The sequence below is a fragment of the Pseudopodoces humilis genome, chromosome 9, assembly GCF_049639895.1.
Source record: "Pseudopodoces humilis isolate 2021_Gansu_Grassland_sample_001 chromosome 9, ASM4963989v1, whole genome shotgun sequence".
NCBI lineage: Eukaryota > Metazoa > Chordata > Aves > Passeriformes > Paridae > Pseudopodoces > Pseudopodoces humilis.
Genome location: NC_142208.1, coordinates 6,103,341 through 6,127,592, shown reverse-complemented (window position 1 = coordinate 6,127,592; position 24,252 = coordinate 6,103,341). Strand labels below are relative to the sequence as shown.

Below are 24,252 nucleotides of genomic sequence, written 5' to 3'. Positions count from 1 at the left end.
GCATTTCAGTTAAACTCACCCAGTTCTGGTCTTTACACTAGTTTTAAATTTTCTGTGTGGCAGTGACTGGGTGCAGAGCTTTAGATTGACAGTATAGCAGCTAGCTTCTGGTATCCATGTACAACTATACACAAATTTTATATACCAGTTTCAGCCTTATATTGGCTTACATCCATTATTTTGAATTATAGCCTCCTGATACCTATTAAAGACCTGTCTTGATACTGCACAGAATATGTTGCAACTATTTCTTATGCTTTGAGAGCCACGTCACTTATTCCTAGGCAAGGTTTTGACCAGACATTTTCATGTGTGTTTCTTTATATCCTCTCCGTGCTGCATTGTAAAAGGCACTTATTTAACTGGTGCTGCACTAAGAACCTCTACGGGCCATGCTGGGGGCACTTTTCCCCACAGAAATCCCATTCTTCCCCTTAGCAGGCCCTAACAGGCTCATTAGCAGTATTACTTAACATCTTCCATGCAGGAGGGTGGCACAAGACATTAATACTTATAATGAAGGCATTAAATAATGTACCCAGCATCATATCTTGGGGTATGTCACTGGCCACTGGACACCAGTGGAACTTTCCCACTGATCATAATGAAAGCAAGCCCTCTGAGCCTGTCACCTCAGCCAGTTTTCAGTCCATCTCTGTGTCTGTTTATCTAGATCATACTTCATCACTTCTGTTATAAATGCATATCATATTATTGGCTTTTCGCAAGTATTATAATGAATATTATATGTATAAGATTAGAAAATTTAACTAATAATATAGTCTTTTTTATTTCTGTTATTAATGAAACTTACAAATAGTGATATAATACATATATGTTAAGCTATGACATACCATTAAAGAAAAAACCAAACTTTTGTTTGTATAACCCAAAGACTGAAAAAGATAGCTGGAGACCTTTTTTTTTCTTTTGTAAACTATCTTATCCAGATGAAGACAGCAGTGAGCAGAACTCTGGGGGTAGAATTTATTGCATTTCTGGTATCAGGGAATGTAAATCTCGATGGCACCAAGAGGATTGATCTATTGGGAAGGGGGCAAGAGAAAACTAAACAGAAGAATACCAAAGATCCTAAAAAGAATGTATGAATATGTATGAGAATTTATGGATATGTAGTAGGATTCTGTTTTTAAGGGACAATCCTTTGTCAGTAAGGGGTGCTCTCTTGGCTGAATGCAGAGACACCCGGCTGTATCTGTATATTTTACTTTATTTTTTTCTCCTAATTGTCTTTTTTATTAAACTTCTAAATTCTATAAAAATTATGTGAACCTCGTTTTTCACACTTCCTATACAGAGATGTTACAGGAAATTGTCAAAAGCCACACTAAAGTTGAGATAAATGTACTTACATGTCCACAAACTCAGATTAGAAATCTCTCTGTAAGATTAATTATCCTTACAGAACAACCATTAATGCTGAAATACTTTAAATCAACATCATAAGCAGCAATGCCCAAGGAGTGGCTGAGGTCACCTAGTCTGTTTAGCCTGCAGGAGACAAAGGAGGGCCTTCATTGTGGTCTGCAACATCCTTATGAGAGGAAACAGAGGAGCAGGCATTCATCTCTTCACTCTTATGACCAGTGACAGGACTCGAGAAAATGGCATGAAGCTGAGTTAGGGGAGGTTTAGGAAAAGTCTTCCACCAGAGGGTGGTCAGGCACTGGAAGAGGCTCCCCAGGGAAGTGGTCACAGCCCCAAACTTGACAGAGCTCAAGGAGCATTTGGACAAAGCTCTTGGGCGTGTGGTGTGATTCTTAAGAGTGTCTTGTGCAGGGCCAGGAATTGGACTTAAATGATCCTGATGGGTCCCTTCCAACTCAGCATATCCTATGATTCTAAGATTTCCTTTTCTCTTATTTTTTTCTTCACCATTTTAGGGTTTAACTTCTCCAAGAAGCAAAGAAGGTGATGCTTTTCCTTATTTTTCTTCACCCTCGCTGACTGGCACACTCTTATGGGAATGGCGAGCAAACCCCTCTCTATTCCTGGCGTCCCAACAAACACCCCGTCCTGCCCTCAGGGCGGGAAGCGCGCGCGGTGCCCGTTGCCCCGGCGACGCGGCCCCGTAGTCTCGCGAGGCGGCGCCTGGCTCTCGCGGGCAGGGCGGAAGCGGCCGCCGTGTTTACAACCCGTGCTGGGGCCGGGACGCGACGAGCCGGGCCGGGGACACCGGCGAGCACCCCTCGCCCATGTGCCCACAGCCCCCGCCGCCCATGGAAGTGATGGAGGGGCCCCTCAATCTGGTGAGCGCGGGGAGTGGAGGGGAAGGGGGGGCGCGTCGGGTCTGCCGGTGCCGCCGCTGCTCCCGCCGCTCAGACAGCAGGGAGAGGGAGACACGTCTTGGCTCCTACCCCTAGGTAACCGGACGGAGAGACGCGACCTGAACAGAAGAAGGGGCTCTTGTCGCTGTTCTTTCTTCCTAAACACCTGCTCAGGTCAGGCCCTGGCCGGACGGGAGCGGGGCCCAGCGGCCGTCCCGCGCCGGAGGCGGCTTCGGGGAGAGAAGGGGGTGCGCTCGCCCCGGTCCCGCCGGAGACAACGCTGCTCCGTGCCCAGGAGCGCGGCGAGAGGGGAACTACCCAAGGGTGCTTGTCGTGGTATGTTTAGATTGGAAGGGTGTGCGGGGGCATCGCGTTGCAAAAGCGAGGGACAAGGGAAGTTTAAGAAGGAAGCGTCTAGAGGAAACGTCTAGATGACACAGGCCATATCCATGAGAATTTCAAGAGATTTAGAGGCTTGCCAGGGCCTAGTACTGGCTAAGTGCATCCTTTAGTTTCAGAAGGTGAAATGCTTTAAAACCTTAAATCTCTTAAATTGCTCTGCTTAGATTAAATTTCTAAGGAACCTGAACTGAAACACAGATGGTCTGAAAAACGCTTCCTCACAAATGCTGATCAGATGTTAAATAGTCTAAATTGGCAGGTCTCTGTCCCATAGACAAGATCTAGGTCAAGAAGAGTTAATTCTCTGCTGCCTTGTGGGTTTTACCAAAGCTGTATCATGGCTATGTGGTGATACACAGATCATTCCCTTAGAAAACAAGCAGTCCAGCAGTCCAGTTAGCCAGAGGCAGCACACTGGGAATACAGCTATATTGCTTCCAGGAATGAGTTTGATCCAGGAATTGTTTAGACATTGCCATGCAAACCTCAGAGACTTTTGTCAGTTTAGGTTTTAATCAAAGATTATTTATGCTAGGATGGTGCCAACCTTGACACATCCTTGCCTACAGGGTCAGTCAGGTATTTTCTGGATTGCTCTCCCTAGTTTCAGGAAGACTTATACAACTGTCATTGCAGACCACCCATGGAATTGCAGCTGACAGTGTAGTAGGAAGATGGTCTGTAGGTTCCACAATGGTGCAGAACCACTCTGGGTATGTCAGTATCATACTGTCTCACTTTTTACTCTGTCTACTGAAAGACTAAATAAGGAACAGCAGGAAATAGGAAATCCCTTGTAACCAGTTGATATGATAGGGTTAAAGTCAGGCAAACTTACAGCATGTTAATACAGGAGGGATAAACTAAGCTGTTTCACAGATACTGTAAAAGCCTTTTTAAAAAGTAGATCTAGTTGTTCTGGTTTAGGGCAAATTTGGGAGGAAACTTCCAAAGAGGTCCCTCTAGAAAGCAGGTTCAAGTGGCCTCTCGCCTTACTGGTTCAAGAAAATATTTCCTTGGAGAAAAGTAGAAAAAACTATTTTATAAGCAAAGTATTCACAAACATAATAAATAATATTAAAAAATAAAACCTCTTGCTTTTCTGAAGAGATGGAAAATTCAGAAAGTCCTTGTCATGGGGTGTAGCTCGGCTCACTCAGTCCCTCCTGCTTATCAGTCCCACCTGCACTGGAAAATGCTGCATCCTGGGCCCCAGTGGGGCCACAGACATGAGCTCCTGGTGTTTTGCTGGGTTTTCAGTCCAGAGCAGGGCTAATTAGTTCCAAGAAGAAGAAAAGCCACAGTCTGGGGAACTTCTCTGCCTCAGCTAGCTAAAAAAAAAAAAAACTTAAATAACTAAAAAGCAAAGGAGAGCTCTCTCCCGCTGTCTGTGCTGCAGACAACACAGTCCAGGAGCAGGAATGTGTGGGAACAAGTACAGTTTCTGAAAACAGTGTGCTTCTTTCCCCCCTGCCCACCTTTGCTCATGTTACTGGTCTTAAAGGTGCAGAACTTAATATCCAGCATAAACAGAACAGATGACTGGGGATACACGCATCATAAAGTTACCCTAGGACATTAGTATAATAATGAGTAATCAGATTCTAAAGAGAATATTATAATTGTATATTCAGTAAATGTCTGAAAGTTGCCACTTTTTTGGCAATTTCACTAGTCAGTAATGTTTCTTACTGAGACCACTTAGAAGGATTGTAGGAGTGACACGACTGTGACTAAAGCCTGCTTTATGACCTTGCGACCACAACAGGAGTGTGCAGTTACTGTGCCTGTCTATCTCCAAGCTGACAAGTGTCAAGACACTTCTGTGTAATGGATGATACAGGAGAAAGAGTTGCTTGACATGCTTTCATACACAAAATTATGAATTTGCCTGTGAATATGTTCCTTTCGTCTGAGTGTCCTGAAATACAAAAACTTTACTTGAAACTGCTCTGCAATGTAGTCATGGATCATCATATACAGAAAAGTGGCATGTCCTTTCAGGTTGTCAAGCACCATGGAAACTCTTTATCTTAAGAGGGTTGAATGGGTACCATGGGTACGCTACCATGGTTAGAACATGCTTATATTTTTACAAGGACGTGAACAGGAAAGAGTAACTAGAGTTTTGCAAAGCTCTTCTGTGCACAACCCCTCTCTGCTGTGGAGCTTCGGATTGACAACAACATTCAGGGAAGGTGCCAACCTCCAAAATAAGACTGTTCACTTAAGTTTTTGATACCTATTGCATTCTCTTTTCCCATAAATTTATTCTCTTACCTAAATCTAGTTCCTGTGAATTGGAAAAGCACAACTTTTTCCAGATATGCCAGTGAAGAAAATAAAGATACCCAAAAAAAAGGAAAACCAACCAAAGACACCAAATCACCCAACACATAAACTAAAATATTATTTTGGATACAGTAATCATGACTCTTATTTAACTGCTATCAATGGCTTAAACACAAGATATTTTCCCTCTTCCAATATATCACAGCTTGCCAATTTTCACAAAACTAATTTTTCATCAGTTAAGGCTTTTCATTAGAATTTACCACAGTACTTGAATCTTGCTTTGTCTGGTAAAAACTGTCCATTAATTGTGGATTGGAGCATCTAGTCTTAGTTACTGGAAAGCATGGGTACTACCCTGATTTTGCTGGCCAGTTGGTCTGACCACAAAAAATCCAAACAACCAAAAAAAACCTCCAACAACAGAAAATCACATCCCACCTCTTACACTTTACTGCCATATCTTATATTTCCCTAGCTTCAATTATGCTCTTTTTATGAAACTTCTGAAAGATATATTTCCCTAAAATTATATCTTTATGGAACTGAGTCTTCTTCAACCTCACAAATAAAATTTTTAGGTTATGCCATGGAACTTAAAACCAGCATGAGCTAACTGCAGTCCCTGCACAAGAAGGCAGCCATATAACAAGTACCTAACCCAGCTGATTACTTATTTCACACATAATCCAGACCCAAAAACATCTCAACAGTCTTTTTACAAATTAAAACTTACACTGTAAAAGCATGAAGATAAGTCTATGAACACTGCATGTTTTTACAAAGCATCTTGAGAGCTTCTCTGCTGCTTGCTGTAGGGGCAGTTCCTACTGCCATCTGATTTAGGCAAAGAATTTTGATCTCACATCCAGCCATAATTTTACCCTTAGTGTAGGAGCAACAGTTACAAGTTAAGAAGCACAGCCACACACTGCTGACCATCAGAAGCTTGGAAGTAACACAGTGAAAGTGAAGCAAATAGTATTGACCTCAGGAAGAGACTAGCCATAAACAGAGTTTGACGCGCAGGACTTCATAATTCTACAGATTGTACTTTAACAGCTCAGTATTGTCCTGTAGCTAAGGAACCATACCACATCTACCTTGTATTCTTCCTGCAAGGTAGTAGTATTTGTATGGTTTATACAGTCCAAAATCTGGTGACTATCACCTCTGAGTTTCCTGAAGCATAAAGGAGCAAGCTTGAAGAGCTGCTGTTTTAGTGAAAACCAGAAAGCACAGGCCAGTAGCTGGAGTGAGAATAGTGTGAAATGTGTATTCCAAGAATCTCATACAATGAAAGGTTATAATATTAATGCTGCTAGTCATCGGTAGCAGCCATTCCAGTGCAAGCCAGTTAATGGTTTACTTTAATGAATTATTTCAAAGTGAGGTAATACTACATCCAAGTAACAAGCAGAATAAATATGCAATATGGAAGTGTAGGAGGTGAAAATAGAAAACAGCTATGAAAGTTCACTAGAGACCAAAAAATTTAAGCCACACATGCTAATGTGTTTGAGACAATGCCAGCCTGTACTTCTGTTATTTTAATTGGAAAACCAGGAATATTATGCTAATCTACAGAAACATCCATGGGACCCCATTTGTTTTCTTTGTTTTATTTTTTTTTTCAATCTTAACCTGACAGCTGCTATACTTGATCTTCCAGTGTAAAATGAAACAAAAAAAAAAGGCAGATGCTCTCAATTCTGAACTCAAATTAGAGAGAGCAAGCTTGTGCGGTAACAAAAGAGCATGTCTATCACTAGACAGACATGCCTAACACAAAGTCTGTTTTTACCACAGTGGTGGGAGAACTGAAAGATGTGAATCCACAGAGACAGCAGCATATCTGAGTAAAGTGACTGGAGGTGCATCAGATACTCAGCTGAACAGCCAGATCAGTAATAGCCACCTTGGAAAAGCTGTACAATATTGTGTGCAGGCATGTAACTGCTGTAAAAGAACAGCACAAAACTGTTTCTTGTGGCACATAAAACAATTTGCAGCAGCTCCCAGTTAAGAACGTAATTAGCTAAGTGATGGGTGGTTGACAGGTATTATTTCCTCACTGTGCTTGTGCTGTTTGGGTACCTACCAGCAGTGCCTTTCTGCTGTGTCACACTGGCATTACATTCCTGTCATCAAGGCACAGAGTTCAGCTCTGAGTAAGCATGACCAGCAGTTTTTAAGACATAAATGAAGCCTTGTCAGAGAAGCTTAGTGAGACAGACTGAAGGCACAGCTGAAGCCTTTCTGCCCCACTTGTTTTGAAATTGTAGCACTTAGAAGCTTGTCTACTGGACAATTTGTTGTAATGGTTCAGATGCTCCTGTTGAGAGGTAGCTCAGTGCTGTAACAGCTTGAGTCTTGTGGTTTAGGGGTATATAAGAAGCCCAGACTGGTTTTATTTATCAGAGCAATGGAACGGTTCTCAAGTTGTAACCTGCAGTTAGCACGACCTGTCTAGTACCAGCTGTGACACATTATATATGGGGACAAGAACATTGCCAGAGCAGCTGAGAGCCGTAGGCACACAAAATGCCCTGGGGAGGTGGTGGAGTCACTGTCCCTGGATAAGGAAACACTAGACATGACACTCAGTGCTATGGTCTAGTTGACACAGTGGTGTTCAGTCACAGGTTGAACTCTATCTCACTGTCTTTTCCAACCTAATTCATTCTGTGAGTCTGAAAATGGCTCTGAAAAACAAGTTGAAGCATTAGTGGTTTTATCATACTAAATATGATGAAAATATGATAAAAAGGATGAAAAAGAACCAAATGAGGTTGATTTGACTATGCAATAGGTAAAAGAATACCATGCCTTAATGAAGGTTTAGGTGATCACAGAGAGGGCTACACCTCTGCCTGTATGGGGTTTTGAAGACTCCACCTAACCTGAGCAGTATGAATGCAAGCTGGGTTAATTCCTGAGCTTTTAATTGCATTTGCATAGTGAAGAACTCAGACTAACCATTTTATTTGAATCTTGGAATAGGTTGGGAACACACGTGTAGTCAATTAGAGCTATTCAGTCTGTTATAGGGGTTACCTAAACAACTGGTTGCTTGTCTGCCCATATATTTGAAGTTTAATGCTATTGCTTTCATGCAAGTTGAACTTTAACATCTTTACAATTCAATACAAAGTGAGTGAGAAGTCTGTATTCTCAACATTAACTTTCTCATGGTTGTGTCACATACTTGTTTTGTTTTATAGAAACACTGATCTATAATTTACATAGCTGAATCATTGTTCTGTCAACTTTATTAAATACAGGCTTTCAAAAACAGAAAATTGAGCTGACATGTGACTAGTGGTCTTGGTTGAACAGCCACAATGTGTTCTGCCACTTTTTTGTTGATCTTTAGTCATCTTTCTCTACAGAATACAAGTATTTAAAAATGGGGGCTTGCTTCTCTTGGTAAAGCTACAGAGTTACTATTTCTTTAGTTTTACTGCAAATATATTCTCATTATTTAGCATAAGTTACAGTATTTCTCCTTATTATTTTTATTTTTAGTGCAGCTGCCAGTAAATACAAGAATTTTCCATAGTCACCCTGATCAAGGTTGTACTTTTTTAACTAAATAGATAGCCACAGTTTATTTTTGGACCTCTCAGATCAAGTTTTGCACTTGTATTTTACCTTAATTACATTTTTTCACTGTATATGAGGACATACACATTCAAACCTTTCTAAATTTGCTATTTCCTGGTAAGAATGGATTTGAAAGGGGCTTCTATAGGTGTAGCCTCTGACAGAGTGCGTGTGGGGAAGGGAGAACCATTGTGCACCACCTCATCCCACCCTTTGTGGCCTGCTGCTGTACACACCCACATGAAAAACACTGAGCACTCTTCTGGATAATAGAGACGCAATGCAGTGTGTGCTTTGACTGTTCAAAATAGAAATCAGACCTATATCCTTAAGGAAACAAATCCTAAAATAGATTCTTCATTTCTCAAAAAAAAACCTTCCTCTTTGTTTTCAGCAGTAAGAGGGCACTGGTATTAATCTTTTCTGGCAAGAATACCTGGCATGCACAGTCTATAATATAAAATAGATGATAGCAGCATCAAACAGTGGATTCACTTAAAACATTTACAAACAGAAACTTCTTTGCAGTTAAGCTTTCAACAGGCCACATCATTTTAGCAGCTGTATTTTCCCTGACTTTGTCATTTTAAGTAAGGCACTGTAATCCATGCTCCATAATCACATTAAAATACATCATTTTCTGGTGAGTCCTTTGTAATACACGAAGAAAGCTGTAAGCTTAGCATCTTGTGCAAGGCTTTGTCCAGTGAAAAGCTGTTCCCATTAGTGGAAGAGAGGAAAAACAAAGCATACCTGTCTCTGATCTACAGGAGCACTGTTGCAAATGACTGCTCTTAGGAGAGGGTAGTAGGCCTATTCTATTTGAAAATTAGTAGTACTATATCTGCCTTTTAGAAATACTGTTGAATCAAACAGGTTTTTCCCTGTTACGCTTCTTTCCACAGTAGCTAGCTATCAACTAGAATTGTAGGAAAGAGTAGCAGCTTTCCCTCTTTATCCCGGCAACCTGAGCCAGGATCATACTGTGGTAGTCCTTTAAATTTTAACAGTATGCTGTCTAGAAAGAAAACATTTGTTTTTTTCCTTTGAGGGAACAGCATTATGGCTTCATTTCTCACCACCTGAAATCACATCATTATCTAGTTTATAGTGGGAAGAAAACAAAAAAACTAACAAAGAAATGGAGTGTTAAATTTTGGTTAAAGAAAGGTATAGGTAAAGAGGAGACATTGCTGTTCTAGAGGATTGTTTGATTGGGGTTTATTCTGCTGTTCAGAGATTACATAGGTAATGATTTGGGCTATTCAGGTAGAAAGATCAAATAAGAACACTCCCCTAGAACAGCAGTACAAACTTACTATAAAGCAAGTGTCATCCCTCAACATTTCAACTACATTTAGAAAGTATGTGTAAAAATTCTGTCTTACCTTTGCAGTTAGTCCAGAGTGCTTCAAGTCACACAGTAAGGCTTACACCAATCCCTTAAGAACCAAATATATTGGAGCAAGGTGAGGAAACTTTTTAGCTTAGCCATCCTTCACTCACACCTGCTTCCTTTTACAAGAGTCAAGTTGTTATATCTGTCCATTTGCCTACTGGGAATTCTTGCTCATGAGGATTGGGAGGGACATCTGAAAGTAGTTGTCAACCTGCTTCCCCTTTTCAGTTCTATAGCTTGGTAAATTATAATTATTCTTACACCTCATCCTACATTAATTTCCAGCACCGCAAGTGAAGAGGACAGAGAAATCAGATCTATAAACACAGTCAAGCAGCAGGTGTTTCTGTAATGACAGCAGCAAGACCAAAGTCGAAGCAATACGGCTTGAATCTGCTGGGAGCCAGCATTTCAGCTCCAGAGCTGTTGTGTAAACACCTTCTAGCATGACATCAGACCAAGGATAAACTTGCGAGTAATCTTCTCTTTATAACAGGAGCAACAGTTCTTCCATTGCTGGTTTTATAATGGGATACAGGCCACTGTGAGTTCAAAATTGATATGCTAACAATAGTTGGAAGCTGCATGGCTGAGTGTAACTGAGCACTAGAAGCCATCAGAGTAGACAAGATGTAGAAGCTCATCCTTGATAATGGCTAGTAAGCATCCAAATACTTCCGTTGCAGCTTCATACCTTGCTGCTAGGAAACAGCACCACTACTTTCTTCAAATTGCTTGTTGATAAATAAGCTACTGTGAAAGTGGGAGAAATTCCTTGGTCCTTCCACAGTCAATTAATTGGAATAAACATGGGTTAGAATAAATGAGCAAGTATTTTCTTATCAACCTGTCAGGAAAAGATAGGAAAAGAGGAATTCCTTGCCTATGACTGATTGCAAAACAACTAGTTTTCTCACAGAGGGCTGTGCTTAAAACTGACTTTTTTTCTGGTGTGACTCCTATTGTTTCCATTGGGAAGTCTGTTACATCAGAGTAAGATGGCCTGATACGTATATTTCGATGTAAGAGCAAGAAAGGCATTGTGACCTTGTCATCAGAGGACCTTAGGTTTTGTTTTTGCCTGCATCTATGGACTGTTGCTTTCCTAATTTTATTCACATTAACAACTTCTTCACTCTCTTCAGCTTCACTGGAAGTTGAGAATGAAAATAATTTCTCAATCAAATAAGAACTGAATGTCCTCAGATGTTCTGCATGTGCTTTAGTGATTTGAATAAGATCATACTCCAGAAGTTTAAAACATGAATAATAATCTTTGAAAACAATGGGACTCAAATTCTTATATGTAGAAACTAGTAAATGGAACTTGTCGTCTGACTTGTTGAATTGCCATCTTAGCTATTCTGTCCCTGGTTATTCTATTTCATCTTCCCCTGTTTTTTTAAGACCTGCCCATGCAGTTTGCAGAAGCAGCTGTATCAATACTAATTTACTAAAAAATTATTTTGCAAAGAACAAGCTGAGGTGTTTCTATGTCCATGACATAGCTAACTTGTAATGGGACAAGCTGCCAGGAATAACCAAGTAGATGGCTCTATCTGTGCTGATACTGTTTGTTCATATCAACGGGAAATAATTATCTTTCTGGCATATGTCATTTGTAGGAGTCCATAGAAAAAGGCCATAAAACAGATGATATTGCAATAGGAAAACAGTTCCTCTTCTGAGATTATTGAACCTGAGGGTAGAAGAAATGGGAAATGCTGATAATGCTCTGAGGGTTCAGTGAAGGTGAGAAATAAAGAATATAACAAAGAATATTTCTTGTCAAGAATCAAGGAATTGTGTTTTAGGTTTTTCAAGAAGACAACATATTAGCATATGAAATCAGTTTTAAGAAAGCCAGATGTCTTCATGGAGTGATGTAACTGTTAGGGATTGCTTAAGAACAGCTGTTGCCCAAACAGGTGTTTTCTATACAAGTCATTCTCTTCTGTGGTGTCAGAGCTGCTAAGACTGTGGTAGAAAGCTAAATTTACTATAATACTCTAGGGCATAACTCCACTTGGCAGGCAAAAATGACAAACTGGCCTGCATTTTGGGACTTGTATTTTAAATGGATGTTAATATCAGTACTGTGTAGGTATCATTACCTGATGTCTGTTTACTTCAAACTCAACATGTAGTAAAGAAGTCCTGAACAGTGTGTGTAACGGACAGTCTCTCCAGCTAGTGCTTGTAGCCTTTCACATTACACAGCTTGTCTTGGACGAAGTGCCAGAAAATCCATGTCTTGCAGTTATGACAAAAAAGACTTGCTTTCATAAATGTAGCAGTGCTGGTTATGCAATGGTTCCTCACTGACCATATGCAAATATTTGCATCAAATGCTTTCAGCAACAACCTTAGTATGTGTTGGTGGTTTACATTAGTGGTTTACAAATAGTAGTATAGATTTAACTGTTGTACAGCAACACGACTTCGATACTTTTAACTATGGCTGTGCTTAGACCAATTAATGGTGCTGCTACCATTAATTGGTCTAAGCTGCAGACAAAAAAAAGCATGTTGCTCGACATGAGGCAAAATGTCTTTAGCATGGGGCAGCAGAAAATGTCAAATCAACTGTAAGATGTAACACAATTCAAATAACTTGCGTTCTGTCAGGTAAATTGGTCCAAAATACTTACAACTTCTCATTAACTTCTTTTGGCCTAATGTTCTTTTTACGTGACTATGGTACATGCCTACCTCGAAAGGAGAATATGTGCTTACTGAAGAATAACTTCAAAAGTATTTTGTTGTGTACACACCAGTTTTGCTGTATTAACAAACTTCTGTTCTTACCAGTACAGACTCTTGCAAAGTAGGATTAAAGAAGTCCAATTACAAAACTTGGAAGGGAGTGAAGAGCTGAGCCTAAAAGCCTGAGAACTGGAATCAGTACAGGTTTTTCAGATATACTGGTTACTTTTAAGACAGGTAAACTGTTTATCTGTTGACCCTCATTGATGTAATGTTCTTTTTTTAATTTTAAGGCTCACCAGCAAAGCAGAAAAGCAGACCGCTTGTTGGCAGCAGGGAAATACGAAGAAGCAATTTCCTGTCACAAAAAAGCTGCTGGTGAGTTGGTTATTTCTTGTTGTAATTTCAGGGACAGGCAAACCACAAGCACACACTGTGTTCATGCAGCAACAACCAGATTTTATTCTTGGGCACCCCGTTTTATAGGGCTTTCAAATTTCCTGTTCTTACACTCATGATTGGTTAAAGATCTAAACTCCACCTAACTCACTGGCCAATGATATGGGTACATCTGTGCTTCAGAGGGATTGGCTGGGGTCCCCTGTTTGAATTTGAAATCAGCCTATCAATAACATATTTAGCGATGTTTTTACTACTAATGAGCTAACTGGTTGAGTAAGTGTCAGTCAAGGCCAAATTATCTGTGCAGCCATAGGCCAGCTATGGCTGTCACAGTACCCCTTGCTGTTTTATTAAAAATGCAAAGTGTTCTCTGTCATCCTTCTGCAAGGGCTCTTTGCAGCTAGAATGACAGGACGGCAAGATGACACATACGATTCTACCAAACTTGACCAGCCTAGCCTCTCTCAGCCAGTGATGTATTCCACATATAATTGAAGATGTTACCTTCATTCCCAGGAGCTGTCAGGCAGGATTATCGACATTCTCATATTGGCATGCCACAGTCTCATTACTTAGAAGTTACAACTTTACAACTTAACTCTATAAACAAGAAACAATTCAACCTCAGAACTGTGGGAAAAGCAACCAACAGGGAAAACAACTTGTCCAGTGTGTGTTTTTTGACTCATATTCTTAAATAGATAAAAATCCTTAAGTCTTATCTCTTTAAGTATATAAAATCCTTCTAATAGTGTCAAGTGATTTAGGGTATAGATAGCACCACGCATTCCCCCTTTTCTGTTTAAAAGGAATATGTTTTAAGGCGCTTTGTAGGGAATACTACTGTGGTGTAACATACCCTAGAGCAGTAGGAGTCATTTTATGTTTACTGAGTATCGTGGATTTAAAGCATTAGCTAAAAAATCACTAGAAAACTTACTAATTTCTTGCTGTGAGATGTGGATTAGAAGAAGAGAAAAACAGACTTAAAACTTAAAAGGAATAAAGAAATTTTATTAATAAAACTACAACAATAAGAAACCAGAATAAAACTTCCAGAAACCCTTTTTCTCTACCACACAACTATTCTCTTGTTTACATGATAACAAAGAAACCTGGTGGTTAAAATAGTCTCAACTTTGCTATAGTCTTTTCATCAGTCTTTGTAGAGAAAAAGAAGTTCTCTTCTGCTAATCTATGGAGTTTTTCACCAGAAAACCATTTTTCTCATGGCTTTCTATTTTTCTGATGCCAGCCGCCTGGAAAACTCTGCCATCAGTTCTCTCCTCCTATTTCACACCACTCAGGTGTGTTATAGGTCATAAGTCTATGGGTGTCATTTTAAGGATGAGTTATTCAAAGGCAGAAGTTCTCTTCATCTATTCATCTGTTTCTGTGAACATCTCTGGAATCAGAAGTTTTCTCTTTGCCTCTTAAAGGTCATAAATCTTCAACAATTATCACTTCTCTTTTTCTGTTCCAGCATCTCATAGGATCACAACTACTTCACCATTTGCTTAAATCCACACTTTGAAATACCCTATTCCCCCCAATATACTCTGTCATGAATTACAGGAGTTTTTTCAGAACACTGTTGTCCATCTCCATAGTTTTAGCAAAAGAATATTTCAGCTTATTAAAGCATCTCCTTATTTCTCTCCCCCATCTGAAGCTTAATTCCTTTCTTCACTGTCTTTGATAGTTTATGTTGTCTCTTTACATGTTGATCACTCTCTCTCTTCTCTCTCTGGAAAAAAAAGGATTAATCTGCAAGTCTCATCTGGGTAGTGAAAGAGTTAAAATCTTGCCGAGGCTTTGTAGATGGTTCTGTGATCTCTGCCAGAGCAGTAACTGGAGCTGTCTGCAATGGAAGATTTTTTTTCATGGCTGCTTTGGAGAGTGTAGTCACTGTCTCAGCCCACTGCAGGTCAATGGCTTTCTCTCTCCTTATTCAGCAGTCTCTGGTGAAACTCAGCAGCAGCAAAAACTGCAGCCGAACCAGGGACTGGCCTGGCCTGGCCTGGCAGGCCCACTGTAGAAGGCTCCACAAACCCTGCGAGGGGCTCAGCCCCTCTGGGAAGGGGCTCCTGCCACCCCAGAGTCTTCATCCCTCCTGCCTGGGAGCTGCTTGAGTCCAGCTCAGCCCCTCCGCCCTAGGCCAGACAAGGCTGCGGGGGAGCGGGACCAGCCGGAAAACAAAGAGACAAAGAGATTCCCGGGCTTAGGTCTTAAGGTGGTGTTCACAGGTTGATCTCACTTTTCAATGGTCAGAACTACTGTCAGTTCTCAGAAATGGCCAGTTATTGGCCAGGAGAAAAACTCCCATCAGCCTCCAGCAGCCCAAACTTCCTTAGGTGTTTTCCTTTGTTTTCTTAAATGCTAATCCATCACACTGAGGTATGTAACTGCTTTTGAAAGTACTATTTACCAGACCAATTATGAATTATTAAAGGAAATATTCTGTGTCTTAGTTAGGTTTTATAGGTCACATCCTGAGAATGACACATCCTTGTGTTTGTCATACCTTTAAAGTATTTGACTTTTGAGGCATTTAAGTAAAGTCATAAGTAATTTTTTCTGTGAAGGCTTCTCTGCTTGCTTCAGTTATATTTATAGAATTCCTTTGTAAAGTCACAATACCAAAAAAACATAGTGTGAATAATACCAGTTTACCTTAATTTATGGTACCTTATTAAATAAGTGAATATGAAGCATCTGTTTTGGCTGCAGTTGTTAAGATTGTTAAATTAGCACTTCTAAGAGTATTCATTTTGCAGAGCTCAATTTTGGATAATAGTTGTAGACTTAAAACAAACATTCATTTGTATAACTTAAATCATAGTTTAAAGAAATGAGTGCGTTAGGAGTTATGTCCAAATGAAATGCAAAAATGTTACTCCTGCTGTCTGAAATACCTTTAAAGCAAATTCAACAAGACTCTTAGAACATACCCAGAGGCCCACAAGCTAAGTTTCAGAGAAATAAAATTATGTAAAAAAAAATTGTATAAAGCAATGAAAAGCATATGTGTATTTTCCTTACAACATTGTGGTTGGAGGTATTAGCAATATGATTAGAATAAAGGCATCACCTCCACTTCTTAGCAAAAAATTTCTTTTAAAGTAACATACTAGTGTCTTCCTTATTAAAATTCTAGACAGTGCAAACTAGAGATGGCAATATTGTAATAAATTCAGGATCCAGTTTTCCTCTATGCTGAACACTTCTGTTATGTTGATAGAAAGTAAAATTCAACAATCTTGTGTGTCTTGTGTTTTGATTTATAAGTTTGGAATACTAAGAATTTTATAAGACATTCAAGGACACCAAATATATGAATTGCATAAATATAATAGAAAAGGTCATCAAATTGAAGGTGATAGAAGTGTCATGTTACCATTATCTAGATTTATCACAAAGTATGTCTAGTCAAATATAAGGGGGTAAAGTTTAGATAAATATTATGAACACTGTCTGAGTACATGTATTACATGAGTCTTTTTTGGAAGCAATTTATTATGGGAAGTTAGGGAAAGCATTCCAGACTTACTATGTTTTATAAAAAGGTCTTTGTCTTAAAAGCACATTCAGTAGATTTCCTTCTGGTGTTACCTCAATAACTTTCTAAGCTTTAGAGCTTTATCCTGCAACTCTGGCTGGGTTACTATAGATGTATTAATTCTTAGATAAGTTAAAATGAGTCAGCAGCTCCTATCCTTGAATAAAATGTGTGTACTGGGAACAAAAGTTAATTTTAGTTTTGGAAATCTCATAACTGAAACGGTAAAATTTTAGAGAGAGGATAACAAATACTGTAGCAGCCCATGCATGGGTTAGACAACCAGGTGCTTCCTCAGGATGTCAGTGCGAAGGTCCCTTAGTTGGTGAGATAAAATGAGGAGCGGGCATGATTTAGTGACCTGAAACAAAAGCACTTTAATAAGGAGAAAATAATAAACTGCAACAACGACCAAGAATGTGAAGAAGGTATGTATGTGGTGCACTAGAAAGGTGAGGACCAGGGGATTACAGCAATTTATACAAACTAAGGTAGGGGTGGAGTCTGCGGGAAAGGGACCAATAAAAACCGGGGTCTTGGAATATGTAAAATAATGCATAAAATCTTAACCAATGATAACAAAGAAACTATAGAACTTTCTGGCCACATTTACATATAACTTTTCAGGGGGCATCTCCTAACTAAGGAGATTCTTCTCAGGGCCTGAGGCAAAGTCCCTTGCCAACCCCTTGCCCTGATGGACTACAACAAAACACCTTATTTTTTTCTTTTTTTTGAGGGTTAAAAACAACTTGGAAAATTACTGTGAGTTCTTTATGGGAGAGAATTATTAAGTTAAACTGTAATCCTTAAGTATAACTGAAATTTAAGGTATATTTGAAAAGAAAATTATTTAGTACTGCAAGTTATCATGAGAATCAAACCAGTTAGAAGGCATACACAGAAAACAATATCAGAATGGTTACTTGCTTTTATAAAAACTTTCTATCGTGTACGATGTTCAGAGACTTTAATAGAGGAGCCTTTTAATATGTCTTAATTCTGTGGGTAGTTCCCTTAGCCTCGCCCCACCTGCTGGGCTCCTGCACTGCCACAGCGAGTAGCTGTGGAGGCTGTGGTGGCTGGGACACCCCTGCCCACTACTCCGGGGTTTCAGTGCCCTTTTAATCCACCTGGCTGGTCTGCCACACCCCCCTCATCACAGCAGGAGAGATCTCAGCCATGGTCGCTAGGCAGCGCAGTTGGAAGGCGGCAGTGCTGGGTTTGAGTTATGGTAGGAGTGTGACTCCACTCTGTTGAAAGAGGCTTTGCTGTCAGAGCATCCCCTGGCCACAGGGAGCCATGGCAGCAACCCTGGCAAGGACAGAGACCACAGCTGCAGCACCCGCTTGCTGGTGGTGGCTGGCTGGAAGGATACCCCAGTCTCAGGAACCACAGCAGTGGTGCCGGCTGGGCGGAAACTATGGCAGCTGCACCAGCTGCCAGCAGTGGTGGCAGGAGCAGTGTGGACTGGGTCCGTGCCATCCCCCTCCCGAGCAGCAGTGGCAGTACCTGTGAGAGCAAAGCTGTGTTCTGTGAAAGGTGGAGAAGAGCGCTGTCCCCCAGCTCTCTGTGCCAGCATGGCAGCTGTTCAGTGCTCCCCCAAGATGGCGGCTCAGTTTGGCTGGGTCAGACAGGAAGCTACAGTGCCACAGGGACTCAGCAGCGGCAGTGGCAATGGCATGTCTGGTGTATGTTATGTCTTTTATCCATGTTTGTCCTAGGAGCTCCTCCATCTCCACTGGAATGCTTGTGGTCTGCGCAGGTGCAGTTGGAGCTGTAGGGTGCTCTGTCACCATGGGAACTATGCAGCTAGCAAAGTCCAGTGCTGCTATAAAGCTATAAACATAGCGTGGCTGTGCAGAATCCCTACTGCCCAGCTCGGCATCCATGCCTCCTGCTGCCTCCCCTGGTGTACTGTTCTCACTGCGCATCTCAGTAGACAGTGCCTGCAATGTCCTTTCTGCCGTCCTCGCATCCATCTCATTTTTTAGCTGTTGTAATAAGTCCAGCACAAGCCTCTATAGATTTATAACATTCATGGCAGTCTCGTTGTCCATGGAGGCTGCTGTAAATATATACTGGCCCACTCCCTAGTTGTTAAGTCCAGGGCAGTCCCTTCGGTCCCATCCAATCCATGGCTCACACACCACACTATTAGGGCTAGTAGAGCCTGTTGGTCATATTCTATGCCTCTTTTCTTTAGAAAAAAAGTCCATACCTGCAGGAGGGGGTCCTTTGGAGTCGAAGACCCCACTCCCATGTTCCTGGTGGCTTTTTCTATTTACAGGAGGTCCAGACCAAAGACAGCTCTCCATGCTGTTCCTCTAAGCAGCTCTAAAGGCTGCAGGCAGCTCTCCATGCTGCTCTTCTCTGCTGGGACTTTGCAACTCAAAGGTTGCAGGCAGCTCTCCAGGCTGCCCCACGGCTCTGCTCACCGCTTTTAGCAGCTCGAAGTCTGCAGGCAGCTATTCCCTGCTACCCCGCCTGTCTCCTCACTCTTTCTGAGGCAGCTGTTGGATCACATTGGCGTCACCAATTGTTGCAGTTTCAGGGTCAGGCAAGCAGCAAGCACACACTGTGTTCATGCAGCAACAGCTGGATTTTGTTCTCCAGCACCACGTTTTATAGGGCTTTCAAATTTCCTGTTCTTACACTCATGATTGGTTAAAGATCTAAACTCCACCTAACTCACTGGCCAATGATATGGGTGCATCTGTGCTTCAGAGGGATTGGCTGGGATCCCCTGTTTGAACTTGAAGCCTATCAATAACATGTTTAGGGACTTTTTTACTTCTAACGAGCTAATGAGCTAGCTGGTTGAGTAAGCATCTGTCAGTCAAGGCCAAATTATCTGTGCAGCCATAGGCCAGCTATGGCTGTCACAACTCACATTTCAGCTCTTAAAATCAATTTCTAGATTTGCATGCACCAAGCCTGTCTTAGGTTCAAGAACTGTTTGGGCAGCACTCTTGGTCACATGGGATTCTTGGGGTGTCCTGTACAGGACCAGGAGTTGGCCTTGATGGTCATGCTGGTCCCTTCCAACTCAGCAGATTCTGCTATTCTGTGTAAGTAGAATGTCTAGTTACTTGCAAAATTTTTATTTTTAAAATGTGAGTTTATTTTTCAGTCCAGATCAAGAACCCTTTTGAAAACATATTTTTCTCATATGAGCAGCTAAAGTCAGACATTTCTAAAGTTGTTTAGATTGGGGGTGATTATCACTGTGATGGCAGTTCTTGACTGAACATGAAGCCAAATACCTTGTGGTAAGCACAGACTGAAGTTGTGTACCTGCTGTAAGCCAGTTTCACTTTATACTTTGCATTTTCCTTACTGCTTTCATATGCAAAGTCACAGTGCTTTCCCTGTTGGTAAAGGACAAATATTTGCTGACAAAACTTCCCTTTCCTAATGTCTGCATCAAAGCAGCTAAGAACAGGTGATGAGCTCCCCAGAACTCAAGCAAAACATCAGATTGCATCACAGACCTTGACACTGCAGAGACAGCCTCTCCTCTGTGCATTTACCTGTCCACTTAAATAGTCCTGCTTAATTTTTTGTGTTGGAGTCCCCCAGCTCTCTGACAATGTGCAGCTACTTGGCAGAAGAAGAAAGGAGGTGTTAACTGGTGAAACAATCAGTGACAGGGCTCGTGTGGAGACACAGTGGCTGCTCTGAACATGGTAACCTAGATACCAGGCGTTCTTGCTCCATTCATAAATACTAGAAAACCCCATAAAGTGAAAAACTAACAGTTTCTTTGGTATTTATGACTACTGAGAGTGATGAGGAATTGTACTTACATTCTAAAATGCATACTTTTTGTTTTCTTTAACTTAATATACTAAGACAAAACCCAAAAATACACTGAATGTTTCTTGCATTTCTTTGTCTGTTCATTCTATATCATTGTCTTGCATCATTCCAGATTTGGTTGTGAGTTTCTCATACATTGTCATTTTCAGTACTAGTAAAGTATGCTCAAAGTCTTTTTGGAAATTGCTGCTGTTCTAAAAACAAACTGGAGTGACCCAAGCCAACAGGATACCATGGGAAGAGTGTAGTGTATTACAAGGTCTTACAGTAATTTTTTCAGACTTCTGAAAAACAGCAGATGTTTCCAGCCCACTGTAACTTGGTAGATACTTTGCCTCTAGACTGCTACCTTTTTGTGGGGATTGAGCACACAGGCCTGAAGGCTTTCTTAGCTTTTGTGGAAGCGTTCAAGTTTTTCAGCTGTGCCGTAAGTGCTGATGGATGTTCTGTCCTGCAGGGTACCTTTCAGATGCGATGAAGCTGACCCAGTCGGAGCAGGTAAGACCAGAATGTAGCAGATGCCAGAACCAGCCACAACCTTGTGGTGTGCCCATGTGTCCCATTGTGTCTGACCACACCCCTCCTTGGCATTAGCCTCTGCAAAATATTCTGAACCTTTGGCGACTGCACCATGAGTTTCACAAGTGTGGTAATACCAGTCTTCCTAGAGAGTTTTTCCAAGTTTATGTGGAACAGGGTCAAGAGAAATCTTAACCTATCCAAGGGGTCTCCAACTTTCTAATCTGCCAGACATCTTCAAGTAGGTGACAAAACTAGTGTCATATTTAACTTTATCTGTGAGGCACTTAGTATTTTGCTGAGACAAAAAGTCAAGCATCTCATCTACAGTGTGTCATTTTGGTTTAATGCATCCTGACTAGGGGAGCTCTAGAAAAAACAGCCCTGACGCTTTTTCTTATTCATTGCACAAGTTTATCTGTGAATGTAGTAGTGTAGTCTGCTCAGCACTTTTGTACCAGAAGGCTTTGAATTTAGCCAATATTATGAAATAAAATAACCCTTGGAGATCAGACATCTGGTTTTGCTCCAATGGGTCATTCTTGTAGAAAAATGGTCTTTCACCTAGGTGAGTTAATAACCGCTGTGCCACCACCTTCATTAAAAATGGCTGAATCATTTGGGACCATACCTGGCCTTGGAGCAATTTGCTGCTTCATTTTGGGTGTTATTGATATGTCTACACAGATACCATCATAGAAGCATACAAAAGCTTGCATTGTTTAGCCAGTGCATGCCAAGTGAATCTCTTCTTGGTGTTGGTCATAGGTCAGTTAAACTACTGGTGCCTCTGCCCAGAGATATTGTAGCCTGGTCAGTGACTTACAAACAAAAAGACCAGTAGTTATGATAAATTTGACGTATCTGAATCTGTTGCACCGTACAAGCAGAGAGCACTTCCTGTTGGATTTAATGTCTGAATAAAAAAAACACCTCCCCTTGGGCATGTGGTGATGCTGTTTATGTAAATATTTACACACATTCAATGTGTGTGAATATTTGGGTGGTATTAGGGATCACCAACTAAATTGTTTAATCTTGTTCTTACTCAGGCTCAGCTATCACTGGAATTACAAAGGGATAGTCATATGAAACAGTTACTTCTCATCCAGGAGAGATGGAAGAGGGCAAAGAGGGAGGAAAAGCTGAAAGCCCAGCAGAGTGCTGACAAGGAAGTAGCCGCACATTTTCAGACTTCTTACAAGCCATCTGCTGAAGACTCTGATGATCAAAATGTACTAGTTCCTGTTGCTCAGAAATACAACTCTTCCACAGAGAAACATTCACAGGATATTCAGGGTGTCTTTGACAGGGACCCAGATACACTTTTATTTCTGCTTCAGAAAAAAAAGGAGCCAGTAGAAGCATGTATTGGGAGTAAAGCGCCAAAAGATGACAAAACAATAATAGAAGAGCAGGCAACCAAAATTGCAGATTTGAAGCAGCTCATAGAATCTCTTGTATCTGAAAATGAGAGATTAAGGAGAGAGAATAAGCAGTTAAAAGCAGAAAGAGCTAGACTCCAAAAATCTCCAGTAGACAGGGAGTTGGATGTAGACACTGACTTTGTTGAGAAGTCAGAGTTGTGGGGTCTGCAGCAGAACTCAGAATCTGCTTCTTCAGCTGCAACTTGGCAGAAGTTTGCAACAACTGCTGGGAAGGCAAAGGACATTCCAATACCCAGCCTTCCCCCCCTGGACATCCCATCCCCTGAACTCCCAATGCTGGAACTCTCTGATGATATACTGAAAGGACTGATGAATAGTTAAAAACCAGGAAAAGTGCTCAATGTAGTTAAACCAGATTTGAGAAAAGGGAAAGCCACCAGGACAATGGTGATCTGAGTGTGGAAACAATGCTACTGTCAGAGAACAGGCATTAAGCAACTTTGTTACTGTGAAATACACATCATATCTGATTTACTTCATGGAAGTTAAAGGTACCATAATTGGTATAAGAGAGCGAGCTTACTCCCAATGTTTCAAACCAAACAACTGCCTGGAGAATGTTTCAAGTAACACAATCCTTTAGGGTTTTTAAGTATGCTATATGTAATAGTTATCTGTAATGCCATAAATGATGGTGCAGAACCTAACTGTTATGGTGGCCAGTTGGCTGCCATTTAATATTGAAAAATGCTTTCTAGCATGAATTTAAACTGTGCATTTCATTATGCATAACTGTTAATTCAGACACAGTGTAATTTATACACCTCCTAGATGGATTTATGTGCCACACTCTATATTCCTGACCATGTTAACCTCAAGTCGAAGAGATTTTAATTTCCATTCTATGAAGGAACCAACTTATTCGTTCTGTTGATGAGGGTTTTTTTTGGGGGGGTTATCTGTTTACATAACTAATCAGGGTGAAGTGAATCTAGCTATTGGTTTCTGTATAAAGTGACATGGTTTAAAATGAAAAATCTATACTTAAGGTAAAATACCCTTTTTGTTTTCAGTGATGCATGAATGGAAGTAATTATAGCTGACAGTATTTGATTGAAAAATATATTGTTTACAGCTTAACCTGATTCAAAAAGGATAGGAAAATAAAAACCAAGGTGTTTTGACACTGTCTGTTACATCTGTACAAATGTGGCCAAGTACAAAGAAGAAATTACTACTTGTACTAAGTGTTAGGATACACCTACAGATGAGCTTCCATGTTCATCATCGAGCAAGTTCAAGAAAGCTGGGATGAATTCAGAGGGCCTTGCCTACCTGTGAAGTGACCTGGCTGACAGCCAGGTTCCAGCACTGCAGAGCGCTGGAGCATCAGCGGAGCAGCTCCATGGATTTGCTGGGGCACAGCCCAGCAGGAGCCATAGGAACAGTGCTGAGGGTGCTGGGTCTGAGCAGCGTTGTGTGCATCCCCTGAGGATGCTGGGTCTGAGCAGGGCCATGCAGCCTCCTCACACTTGTCCCTTCCAGCATGGCTCAGCCCCTGCCCTGAAGCCCAGCTGGGGCTCCCAAGGAGTGTTCCACTGTGTAGTGGAGGCATTAATTACATTCTGCTGTTACTGATTAGTGAAGTGTTCAGTATTGCAGGCTATGTCATTTACAGTTATTCTGCTGTTAAATGGTAAGCTTGCTTTCTAAGAGTGCCTTTTTCTTCCAGAATAGACTTGGAAGTGCAGTAAGAACACCTTACTGCTGTGCAAATTCTCCCCTTACCTGGCTTCTTCTGTGCTTGAAGGAGCATAGGGGCTTGAGGTTAGAAAAAGTCTATAGAAAGAGAGGCAAGACAGGTTCATT

At 41.0% G+C, this 24,252-nt stretch overlaps 1 protein-coding gene across 1 annotated transcript; it reads left to right on the top strand.

Moving 5' to 3' along the window:
* Positions 1-2,127: 2,127 nt before the first annotated feature.
* Positions 2,128-23,567, top strand: NRBF2 (nuclear receptor binding factor 2). Its single transcript, XM_005532993.3, has 4 exons — positions 2,128-2,270; positions 12,987-13,071; positions 20,934-20,974; positions 22,048-23,567. The coding sequence occupies exons 1-4, from the start codon at positions 2,217-2,219 to the stop codon at positions 22,762-22,764; spliced, it is 897 nt and encodes a 298-aa protein (XP_005533050.1). The 5' UTR covers positions 2,128-2,216; the 3' UTR covers positions 22,765-23,567.
* The last annotated feature ends 685 nt before the right edge of the window (positions 23,568-24,252 follow it).

Excerpts from the sequence above, each read along its gene's own strand:
- NRBF2 (XM_005532993.3), top strand. The coding sequence starts at position 2,217 with ATGTGCCCACAGCCCCCGCCGCCCATGGAAGTGATGGAGGGGCCCCTC. Across the intron at positions 2,271-12,986 it reads TGGAGGGGCCCCTCAATCTG|GCTCACCAGCAAAGCAGAAA; the intron begins GTGAGCGCGGGG and ends TTTAATTTTAAG. Across the intron at positions 20,975-22,047 it reads AGCTGACCCAGTCGGAGCAG|GCTCAGCTATCACTGGAATT; the intron begins GTAAGACCAGAA and ends GTTCTTACTCAG.